The following is a 13,002-nucleotide window of genomic DNA, read 5'->3' on the forward strand; positions in this document are numbered from 1 at the left end:
CACAATGATTGTACGTCTGGAATGTCTGTCAGACGTTTATGCAATAAAATAGACAAGGCAGATATTTGACCCTGTAGGAACAAGCCGACAATCCTTTACCCAAACCTTCTTAGAGAAATGACAGAATTCTAGGAATCCTAACACTGCTCTAAGAGTAGCCCTTGGACTCACACCAATATAGATAGTTACGCCATATCTTGAGGTAAACCCTTCTAGTCACAGGCTTACAAGCCTGAATCATGGTCTCAATGACCGAATCTGAAAACCCCCGCTTGGATAAAATTAAGCGTTCAATCTCCATGCAGTCAGCTTCAGAGAAACTAGATTTGTATGAAGGAAGGGCCCTTAAAGTAGAAGGTCCTTCCTCAACGGAAGTCTCCAAGGTGGAAGAGATGACGTTTCCACCAGGTCTGCATACCAAATCCTGCGGGGCCAAGCCGGTGCAATGAGAATAACCAACGCCCTCTCCTGCTTGATTCGAGCAATGACTCGAGGAAGAAGAGCAAACGGAGGAAATAGGTATGCAAGATTGAAATTCCAAGATACCGCCAGGGCGTCTATCAATACCGCCTGAGGGTCCCTTGACCTCGATCCATACCTCTGAAGCTTGGCATTCTGTTGAGATGCCAAGAGATCCAAATCCGGCTAACCCCATTTGAGAATTAGGTTGTAAAACACTTCCGGATAGAGTTCCCACTCCCCCATGTGAAAGGTCTGTCTGCTCAAGAAGTCCGCCTCCCAGTTGTCCACCCCTAGTAATGTGTATTGCCGACAGACAGCAAGATTGGGTCTCCGCCCACCGAATTATCTTGGCTACCTCTGTAATTGCTAAGGAACTTTGCGTTCCTCCCTGATGATTGATGTAAGCCACTAGTTATGTTGTCCGACTGGAACCTGAGAAACTGGGCCAAGGTTAACTGGGGCCAGGCCAGAAGAGCATTGAAGATCGATCTCGGCTCCAGAATGTTTATAGGCAGAACAGACCGAGTCCAAACTCCCTGAACCTTTAGGGAGCCCCATACTGCTCCCCATCCTAGAAGGCTGGCGTCTGTCACAATAACCCAAGAGGGTCTGCGAAAGCAGGTTACCTGGGAGAGATGATCCTGAGACAACCACCATTGAAGAGAATCCCTCGTCTCCTGCTCCAGTAGTATTCGTGGAGACATAATCTCTGTTCCATTGACTGAGCATGTTTAACTGCAGAGGTCTGAGGTGGAAACGAGCGAACGGGATTATGCCCATTGCCGCCACCATCAGCCCGATTACCTCCATGCACTGAGCCACAGATGGCCAAGGAGCGGACTGAAGCGCTAGGCAAGAATCGAAAATCTTTGATTTCCTGACTTCTGTCAGAAAAATCTTCATTGATAGGGAATCTTATGGTTCCCAAGAAAGTCACCCTTGTATTTGGAACTAATGAGCTCTTTTGACCTTCCATCCCTGAGATCGCAGGAAGGATAACGTTTCCGTGTGGGACCTTGCTTGTAGAAAGGATGGCGCCTGGACCAGAATGTCGTCCAGATAGGGCTCCACTGCAATGCCCCGTAATTGGAGCACCGCCAACAGAGATCCCAGAACCTTTGAAAAAATTCTGGGAGCTGTGGCAAGACCGAAAGGAAGAGCCACGAATTGGAAGTGCTTGTATAGAAAAGCAAACCATAGAAACTTGTGAATGGGAACATGCAGGTACGCAACCTTTAAATCCACTGTTGTCATAAATTGACCCTCTTGGACCAAAGGAAGAATGGAACGAATAGTTTCCATCTTTAAGGACGGTACTCTCAGAAATTTGTTTAGACTCTAAATCTAGACTCTAGATCTAAAATTGGCCTGAAGGTTCCCTCTTTTTTGGGAACCACGAACAGATTGGAATAAAACCCCAGAACCCGTTCCTGCATCCTAACGGGAACTATCATTCCCAGGTCTGAGAGATCTCTTACACCGTGTAAGAATGCCTCTCTTTTTGTTTGGTTTTTGTTTGGTTTCCCTTATTCCAAGACTGATTGGGTCTGCAGGAAGGTTTAGACTGATTTTGCTTGGAAGAGGAAGAATTTCCCTTGAAATTTCGAAAGGAACGAAAATAACTGACGTCCTTTTGCTTGTTTCTCTTATCCTGAGGGAGAAGATGACCCTTTCCTCCTGTAATATCAGAGAGTATTTCCATCAAGCCTGGTCCAAACAAGGTATTTCCTTTGTAAAGAATCGCTAAAAGTTTAGACTTAGATGACACATCCGCAGACCAAGGTTTTAACCATAAGACTCTGCAGGCTAGAACAGCAAAACCTGAGATCTTTGCTCCCAGTTTGATAACCTGTAGGGAAGCATCAGTAATAAAGGAATTAGCTAATTTAAGAGCTTTTATTCTATCCTGGATCTCATCAAGTGGAGTGTCTGTCCTAATGGCATCAGACAACGCATCAAAACAATATGCCGCAGCACTAGTGACGATAGCAATGCACACAGCAGGTTGCCATTGTAAACCTTGGTGTACATACATCTTCTTGAGTAACCCCTCTAACTTTTTGTCCATAGGATCCTTAAAGGCACAACTATCCTCTATGGGAATAGTAGTTCTCTTGGCCAGAGTGGAAACTGCTCCCTCCACCTTGGGTACTGTTTGCCACGCCTCCTTGATAGAGTCAGCTATGGGAAACATCTTTTTAAATATAGGAGATGGAGAAAAAAGGGATACCCGGTCTCTCCCATTCCTTAGCAATGATCTCATTGAGGAAGGTACCTCAAAAACATAATTTATGCTTACCTGATAAATTTATTTCTCTTGTAGTGTATCCAGTCCACGGATCATCCATTACTTATGGGATATTCTCCTTCCCAACAGGAAGTTGCAAGAGGATCACCCACAGCAGAGCTACTATATAGCTCCTCCCCTCACTGCCATATCCAGTCATTCGACCGAAACAAGAAGAATGAGAAACCATAGGGTGCAGTGGTGACTGTAGTTTAATTAAAATTTAGACCTGCCTTAAAAGGACAGGGCGGGCCGTGAACTGGATACACTACAAGAGAAATAAATTTATCAGGTAAGCATAAATTATGTTTTCTCTTGTTAAGTGTATCCAGTCCACGGATCATCCATTACTTATGGGATACCAATACCAAAGCTAAAGTACACGGATGATGGGAGGGACAAGGCAGGATTAAACGGAAGGAACCACTGCCTGAAGAACCTTTCTCTCAAAAACAGCCTCCGAAGAAGCAAAAGTATCAAATTTGTAAAATTTTGAAAAGGTGTGAAGCGAAGACCAAGTCGCAGCCTTGCAAATCTGTTCAACAGAGGCCTCATTTTTAAAGGCCCAGGTGGAAGCCACAGCTCTAGTAGAATGAGCTATAATCCTTTCAGGGGGCTGCTGTCCAGCAGTCTCATAGGCTAAGCGAATTATGCTCCGAAGCCAAAAGGAAAGAGGTTGCCAAAGCTTTTTGACCTCTCCTCTGTCCAGAGTAAACGACAAACAGGGAAGATGTTTGGCGAAAATCTTTAGTAGCTTGTAAGTAAAACTTCAAGGCACGGACTACGTCCAGATTATGTAAGAGACGTTCCTTCTTCGAAGAAGGATTAGGACACAATGATGGAACAACAATCTCTTGATTGACATTCTTGTTAGAAACCACCTTAGGTAAAAACCCAGGTTTGGTACGCAGAACTACCTTATCTGCATGAAAAATCAGATAAGCAGAATCACATTGTAAGGCAGATAGCTCAGAGACTCTTCGAGCCGAGGAAATAGCCATCAAAAACAGAACTTTCCAAGATAAAAGTTTAATATCAATGGAATGAAGGGGTTCAAACGGAACGCCTTGAAGAACTTTAAGAACCAAGTTTAAGCTCCACGGGGGAGCAACAGTTTTAAACACAGGCTTAATTCTAACCAAAGCCTGACAAAAAGCCTGGACGTCTGGAACCTCTGCCAGACGCTTGTGCAAAAGAATAGACAGAGCAGAAATCTGTCCTTTTAAAGAACTAGCTGATAATCCTTTGTCCAAACCCTCTTGGAGAAAGGACAATATCCTAGGAATCCTAACCTTACTCCATGAGTAATTCTTGGATTCACACCAAAAAAGATATTTACGCCATATCTTATGGTAGATTTTCCTGGTGACAGGCTTTCGTGCCTGTATTAAGGTATCAATGACTGACTCGGAGAAGCCACGCCTTGATAGGATCAAGCGTTCAATCTCCATGCAGTCAGTCTCAGAGAAATTAGATTTGGATGATTGAAAGGACCTTGTATTAGAAGGTCCTGCCTCAGAGGCAGAGTCCATAGTGGAAAGGATGACATGTCCACTAGGTATGCATACCAGGTCCTGCGTGGCCACGCAGGCGTTATCAGAATCACTGATGCTCTCTCCTGCTTGATTTTGGCAATCAGTCGAGTGAGCAGAGGAAACGGTGGAAACACATAAGCCAGGTTGAAGAACCAAGGAGCTGCTAGGGCATCTATCAGCGTCGCTCCCGGGTCCCTGGACCTGGATCCCTAACAAGGAAGCTTGGCGTTCTGGCGAGACGCCATGAGATCCAGTTCTGGTTTACCCCAACGATGGATCAGTTGAGCAAACACCTCCGGATGGAGTTCCCACTCTCCCGGATGAAAAGTCTGTTGACTTAGAAAATCCGCCTCCCAGTTCTCTACGCCTGGGATGTGGATCGCTGACAGATGGCAAGAGTGAGACTCTGCCCAGCGAATTATCTTTTAGACTTCTAACATCGCTAGGGAACTCCTGGTTCCCCCTTGATGGTTGATGTAAGCCACAGTCGTGATGTTGTCCGACTGAAATCTGATGAACCTCAGGGTTGCTAACTGAGGCCAAGCTAGAAGAGCATTGAATATTGCTCTTAACTCCAGAATATTTATTGGGAGGAGTTTCTCCTCCTGAGTCCACGATCCCTGAGCCTTCAGGGAGTTCCAGACTGCGCCCCAACCTAGAAGGCTGGCATCTGTTGTTACAATCGTCCAATCTGGCCTGCGAAAGGTCATACCCATGGACAGATGGACCCGAGATAGCCACCAGAGAAGAGAATCTCTGGTCTCTTGATCCAGATTTAGTAGAGGGGACAAATCTGAGTAATCCCCATTCCACTGACTTAGCATGCATAATTGCAGCGGTCTGAGATGCAGGCGCGCAAATGGCACTATGTCCATTGCCGCTACCATTAAGCCGATTACTTCCATGCACTGAGCCACTGATGGACGTGGAATGGAATGAAGGACACGGCAAGCATTTCGAAGTTTTGATAACCTGGACTCCGTCAGGTAAATTTTCATCTCTACAGAATCTATAAGAGTCCCTAGGAAGGTGACTCTTGTGAGTGGGGATAGAGAACTCTTTTCCACGTTCACTTTCCACCCATGCAACCTCAGAAATGCCAGAAATATCTCTGTATGAGACTTGGCAATTTGAAAGCTTGACGCCTGTATCAGGATGTCGTCTAGATACGGAGCCACCGCTATGCCTCGCGGTCTTAGAACCGCCAGAAGTGAGCCCAGAACCTTTGTAAAAATTCTCGGGGCTGTGGCCAACCCGAAGGGAAGAACTACAAATTGGTAATGCCTGTCTAGAAAAGCAAACCTTAGGAACCGATGATGATCTTTGTGAATCGGTATGTGAAGATAGGCATCCTTTAAGTCCACTGTGGTCATGTACTGACCCTCTTGGATCATGGGTAGGATGGTCCGAATAGTTTCCATTTTGAATGATGGAACTCTGAGGAATCTGTTTAAGATCTTTAGATCCAAGATTGGTCTGAAGGTTCCCTCTTTCTTGGGAACCACAAATTTGAATAAAACCCCTGTCCCTGTTCCGTCCGCGGAACTGGATGGATCACTCCCATTACTAGGAGGTCTTGCACACAGCTTAGGAATGCCTCTTTCTTTATCTGGTTTGCTGATAACCTTGAAAGATGAAATCTCCCTTGTGGAGGAGAAGCTTTGAAGTCCAGAAGATATCCCTGAGATATGATCTCCAACGCCCAGGGATCCTGAACATCTCTTGCCCACGCCTGGGCGAAGAGAGAAAGTCTGCCCCCCACTAGATCTGTTTCCGGATAGGGGGTCGTTCCTTCATGCTGTCTTGGGGGCAGCAGCAGGTTTTCTGGCCTGCTTGCCCTTGTTCCAGGACTGGTTAGGTTTCCAGGCCTGTCTGGAATGAGCAACAGTTCCCTCTTGTTTTGAAGCGGAGGAAGTTGATGCTGCTCCTGCCTTGAAATTTCGAAAGGCACAAAAATTAGACTGTTTGGCCTTTGATTTGGCCCTGTCCTGAGGAAGGGTATGACCCTTGCCTCCAGTAATGTCAGCAATAATTTCCTTCAAGCCAGGCCCGAATAAGGTCTGCCCCTTGAAAGGAATGTTGAGTAACTTAGACTTTGAAGTCACGTCAGCTGACCAGGATTTAAGCCATAGTGCCCTACGTGCCTGGATGGCGAATCCGGAATTCTTAGCCGTTAGTTTAGTCAAATGAACAATGGCATCAGAAACAAATGAGTTAGCTAGCTTAAGCGTTCTAAACTTGTCAATAATTTCCTCCAATGGAGCTGTATGGATGGCCTCTTCCAGGGCCTCAAACCAGAATGCTGCCGCAGCAGTGACAGGCGCAATGCATGCAAGGGGCTGCAAAATAAAACCTTGTTGAATAAACATTTTCTTAAGGTAACCCTCTAATTTTTTATCCATTGGATCTGAAAAAGCACAACTGTCCTCAACCGGGATAGTGGTACGCTTTGCTAAAGTAGAAACTGCTCCCTCCACCTTAGGGACCGTCTGCCATAAGTCCCGTGTAGTGGCGTCTATTGGAAACATTTTTCTAAATATAGGAGGTGGGGAAAAGGGCAAACCGGGTCTATCCCACTCCTTGCTAATAATTTCTGTAAGCCTTTTAGGTATAGGAAAAACGTCAGTACACACCGGCACTGCATAGTATCTATCCAGCCTACACAATTTCTCTGGAATTGCAACTGTGTTACAGTCATTCAGAGCAGCTAATACCTCCCCAAGCAATACACGGAGGTTCTCAAGCTTAAATTTAAAATTAGAAATCTCTGAATCAGGTTTCCCCGAGTCAGAGATGTCACCCACAGAATGAAGCTCTCCGTCCTCATTTTCTGCATACTGTGACGCAGTATCAGACATGGCTCTTACAGCATTTGCGCGCTCTGTATCTCTCCTAACCCCAGAGCTATCGCGCTTGCCTCTTAATTCAGGCAATCTAGATAATACCTCTGACAGGGTATTATTCATGATTGCAGCCATGTCCTGCAAGGTAATCGCTATGGGCGTCCCTGATGTAATTGGCGCCATATTAGCGTGCGTCCCCTGAGCGGGAGGCGAAGGGTCTGACACGTGGGGAGAGTTAGTCGGCATAACTTTCCCCTCGACAGAACCCTCTGGTGATAATTCTTTTATAGATAAAGACTGATCTTTACTGTTTAAGGTGAAATCAATACATTTAGTACACATTCTCCTATGGGGCTCCACCATGGCTTTCAAACATAAATGAACAAGTAGTTTCCTCTGTGTCAGACATGTTTAAACAGACTAGCAATGAGACTAGCAAGCTTGGAAAACACTTAAAACAAGTTTACAAGCAATATAAAAAACATTACTGCGCCCTTAAGAAACACAAATTTTGTCCAAATTTTAAATAACAGTGAAAAAGGCAGTTACACTAACTACATTTTTACAGTGTATGTAACAAGTCAGCAGAGCATTGCACCCACTTGCAAATGGATGATTAACCCCTTAATAACAAAAACAGAATAATAAATGACAAAAACGTTTTTTAAACACAGTCACAACAACTGCCACAGTCTACTGTGATTGTTACCCTCCTCAAACACGACTTTGAAGCCTTTTGAGCCCTTCAGAGATGTCCTGTATGTCTCTGTCAGTATTTTTATCTGCACAGAAAAGCACTAAAATAGGCCCTTCTCACTCATATTGCAACAGTGGAAAGCTTCAGGAAACTGCTTCTAGGCAAAATTCAAGCCAGCCATGTGGAAAAAACTAGGCCCCAATAAGTTTTATCACCAAACATATATAAAAAACAATTAAACATGCCAGCAAACGTTTTAAAATACACTTTTATAAGAGAATGTATCTCTATTAATAAGCCTGATACCAGTCGCTATCACTGCATTTAAGGCTTTACTTACATTACTTCGGTATCAGCAGCATTTTCTAGCAAATTCCATCCCTAGAAAAATATTTTAACTGCACATACCTTATTGCAGGAAACCCTGCACGCTATTCCCCCTCAAGTTACCTCACTCCTCAGAATATGTGAGAACAGCAAAGGATCTTAGTTACTTCTGCTAAGATCATAGAAAACGCAGGCAGATTCTTCTTCCAAATACTGCCTGAGATAAACAGTACACTCCGGTACCATTTAAAAATAACAAACTTTTGATTGAAGAAATAAACTAAGTCTAAAACACCACAGTCCTCTTACGACCTCCATCTTAGTTGAGAGTTGCAAGAGAATGACTGGGTATGGCAGTGAGGGGAGGAGCTATATAGCAGCTCTGCTGTGGGTGATCCTCTTGCAACATCCTGTTGGGAAGGAGAATATCCCATAAGTAATGGATGATCCGTGGACTGGATACACTTAACAAGAGAAATATTTGTTTAGCTTACTGGATTTTATCGGATTAACTACGACCATAGTGTCGTTGTCGTCCAATGTAGCTTAAACCTTACAACTTCAGTATCAGCAGGAGGAATTACACTGTCAGAGTCTGAGATCTCACCCTCGGATGCTACGGAAAGAGCCTCCTCCTCAGGCTTCTGTGAGGGGGCATCCGAAATAGCAACAACTGCGTCAGTAACCTCACCTACTGAATGTCTACCTCTTCCGCTTTCCCTGCAACATGGGAAAAGCAGACAATGCATCAGAAACCGCAAAGGACATGAGAGAAGCGATGTCTTGCAATGTAACCCCAGTAGGCGTTATAGAGGAAACGCAGGGCACTGCATGTGTGGGCGGCAAACCTTGGGACTCTTGAGGAGAAAGCTGTGGCATAAATTGAACATTGTCATTAGACACCTGAAGAACATCCACCTTAGAAAATGTTGGCTCTGAGAAAAGTCTCTCTGTAACAAAGTTCTCTCAATACATGAGGAATAGAAAGGGATTGGTGGTTCCACATTTGCATCAAAACATAACGAACAAGTGACATTTTGCAGGGCCTCTTGGTCCATTCTGACTCACAATGGATCAAATTATCAATAAAAAACTGAAATTCTTTATTAAAAATTAAACAGAGAAGAAACGTTACTGTCTTTTTAAATTTTAAAACTTAACTTTTTTACTTTTGTGTGCAGAAAAGACTAACTAGTTATACAAATATTGCAGAGCACTTCTACATCTCAGCTTAACTTTGCCTACCTGCCCTTCTGAAACCGGTACAGTCCCCTCAATAGAAGATCCAGAACTCCGCTGTTTATAAATTATCACAAACCGATGTCCGGTCTTAACGCATGTGTGCAATCGTTCTCCAAGAAAACACCCTGAGGACTCTATCTCTGGTTCCTTCTGACAACAGGAAGTGCTAAGAAAGTGGCGCGCAACCTGAAATGGCGCCACAGATAGCTCCGCCCATCGTGGGCGTTTCAGAAAGTAATCTCCCGGTCGGCTTTATATGTTAAAGTTAAGCCACTGGGAGTAGGGAAAAAAACACCATACACAAAGCCTTCTATTTATTAGCCTAACCGCCCCAGTGCCTGCTTAAGTAAAGTACCATAAAGTCACCTCCTTTTATCTATAGGAGGTATTTGCCCCAAGTAAATAAAGTGCTCCACTTCCTCTGAGATCCTATAACCCAGAATCAGAAAAAAAACAGCACTTACCTCTTAAATCTGCCAGACAGCAAGGCAGCTAACTAGGTTTGAGAGGTCCTCTCCCTCACATAGCCCTGTGGATAAAAGATAAGGTCGGAGTAAAGCTATTCATACTATCAGGATTAGGGCAGCATAAATTACATGGGAGGCGCAGTGAGAATTATGTCCCACAAGTTCCCATTGCTCTAAAGCCACCACTGCTCTACTGAAGAGACTGATATGGACTAAAGCTACACCCTAGAACAAAGCAGCACAATCTTTTACCACTTAAACAAATAATAAACTCTTGATTTTAGAACTTTTTTTACTAACACCTAACTTTACCACTTCCTTTCTCTAACGTAGGCAAAGAGAATGACTGGGTGGGAGGGAAGGGAGGTGATATTTAACAGCTTTGCTGTGGTGCTCTTTGCCGCATCCTGCTGGGCAGGAGTGATAGTCCCAATAGTAATTAGATGATCCGTGGACTGATTGTGTCATTAAAAAGAAAAAGGATTATCTGCAGGCAATAACCTTTAAACTATTAGGTTGAAATGCACAAGTAAATGTAACCACATATGTTTTTTGGGGGTTTTTTCTGTTTTTTTTTTAAAAAAGAGACTTTTTTTTTCCCTTTAAACTCGTGTATGACATGTGAAGCCTTATTGAGCTAGAGTACGTATTTATTTATTTTTAAAAACTATTGAGACACAGGTAGATTGTGCTGTACTATGCTGCAAAGAATTATGACTGGTCTCTGTGAATACCGAACGGACAACAAGAAAATGTGTTTTCAAGACATGCTGCTTTTCTTTCATGTTTCAGACAGAGCATACAATTTTAAGCAACTTTCCAAATTAACTTCAATTATCTAATTTGCTTTAATCATTTACTGACCTTTGTTGAAAAGGATACACAAGTAGGCTCAGGAGCAGCAAAGCACAACTAGGAACTAGTTGCTGATTGGTGGTTGCACATGTATGCCTGTTGTCATTAGCTCACCTGATGCGTTCTATAAACTCCCAGTACTGCATTACTGTACCTTCAACAAAGGATACCAAGAGAATAAAGCAAATCTGATAAAGTAAATTAGTAAGTAGTTTAAAATTGTATGTGGAGCATGAATTATGAAAAACATTTTGGTTTTTATATCCATTTAACTAAATCTGTCAAAGAAGAGATTATAAAAACTTACCAACAGAGCCTCCAGCTGACAACTGACAGAACTCAAAAAGGCCATCAAACACAGGACAGTCCTCCCCAACATTAACTGTATAAAGAGAAAACCACAAGAAATATTTATATGGCTATTGCTAAACAAATGATACAGGATAACATAATTACGTTAATTTGACGACAGCCTTATTTGTTAAATTAATTTAAATGTAATTATAATCGATTTTAAAAAGAAAAGAGAAAATGTAAAAGTTCAACACTACCCAAGTAGTAGTCAAGCAGGCCCAGAACAGCAATTGGCATAATACGTGGTATTTAAGATAGTAATAACAAAGAAATTCTGGAACTTAATATAACTGCATATACTGAGGGTATCCTGTAAAATTGGCAAGTTTCAAAGAAAACAAAATTATGAGCACAATTTTCATAATTTTGGCTTTGTACGCTACAACTGATTTTAAATAATACAATCAAGATGTGACTGAATTGTAGACCTTCGCTTTAAATCAAAGGGGTTTAACAAAAATATTGTATGAACTACTATAAATGATCATTCTTAAAAGGGATCGTAAACCCAAATATGTTATTTTATGATTCAGATAGAGAAGGCAATTTTTTTTTTTGAGTCTTTATTTACAACCAGCATTGTGTACAGTTCAATAGAAAAAGAGAAAACAAGAACATATCTTACGCCGCACAGGGCAGATAATTTTAAGAAACTTTCTAATTTACTCCTATTATCAATTGTTCTTAATTCTCTTGCTATCATTATTTGAAAAGGCAGGCATGAAAGCTGAGCCTATTTTTGGTTCAGCACCTTGGATAGGGCTTGCTCATTGGTGGCTACATTTAGCCATCCAATCAGCAAGAGCAACCCAGGTTCTCAACCTAAAATGGGCCAGCTCCAAAGCCTTTATTCCAGCTTTTAAAAAAAAAGATACCAAGAGAACGAAGACAAATTGACAATAGGAGTAAATTAGAAAAGTTGCTTAAAATTGTGCACTCTATCCCAATCATGACAGAATTTTTTTTAGTATCCCTTTAATATTTGGTTGTAAATGTGTGTCTGATGAAGGGGCACCACCACGAGAACGTCATGTAATTAAATTTACATCTTTGTTCAAACGGTAAGTGTCTTTGCCTGAAATTTCTTTAGTGTGTATGATAATTGCAAGGAAGCTGTATGGTTCTTATTTGTGCATAGTGTGCCAACCCTTGCTTGTTCAAAACAATATATATATATCCTGCAATTCCATTAAAAAATTGTGAGCATTTCAGTTCATGTTAGAATTGGTGCTGCACACTCTAGTGACCTATTTTTAACTGTCGCTAATTGGCCACAACAGGGAAGGTAACGTGGCAGTTCCCATGTTTTATAGACATTAAAATTTTACACTTATTTTTTTCACTATTTAAACAACTAATGAAGCTTTAAAAAATACATCTACATGTTATTCTCATGCTAGTGTTTTATTTGAATGCATCATTCTGATTAGCACGTATTTAGGGTTTATTGTCCCTTTAAGTCTGGAACTCATGGACATCACAAAATGCTAAGGTTTTCTCCATAGTGATTGTCAGGCCCTTACTGCAGCCGTCTTAAATTGATGCTTATTTGCGAGTCTCTCTGCCTGCAGTTTTGTGTTTTAGCAAGTGAAATGCATATTCAATTGGGTTATGTCAGGTGACTGACTTGTCCAATAAATAAATTACCACTTCTTTGCCTTGAAAGTATTTTTGGTTGCTTTGAAGTATGTTCTGGGTCCTTTACCATCTGTACTGTGAATCTAAACAGATAGTACAGCACTATACTGTTCACAAGTCACCCTGCTACTTCTGAAAGCAGTCATACCATCTATAAAGACTATTGACCCAATTCTATTTAAAGCAGGGATAGGATACAGCACTCTACTACTCGCACAGAGAAGGCTTACCAAGCCTACTACAAACAAAGAAATATCCAAATCTCCAGCTGATTAAAGGGACCTTTATTTGCAAA

The 13,002-nt window shown here is 42.2% G+C and overlaps 1 protein-coding gene across 1 annotated transcript in view; it reads right to left on the reverse strand.

Moving 5' to 3' along the window:
• Positions 1-13,002, reverse strand: part of HDAC2 (histone deacetylase 2) — a gene marked incomplete in the record, with an annotated part of 356,906 nt that overhangs the window by 302,543 nt on the left and 41,361 nt on the right. The window contains 1 exon segment of the mRNA XM_053710876.1: positions 11,023-11,097. Coding sequence (XP_053566851.1) covers positions 11,023-11,097 — 75 coding nt within the window.

Source organism: Bombina bombina, chromosome 4 (assembly GCF_027579735.1).
Source record: "Bombina bombina isolate aBomBom1 chromosome 4, aBomBom1.pri, whole genome shotgun sequence".
In the NCBI taxonomy this organism is placed as follows: Eukaryota; Metazoa; Chordata; class Amphibia; order Anura; family Bombinatoridae; genus Bombina; species Bombina bombina.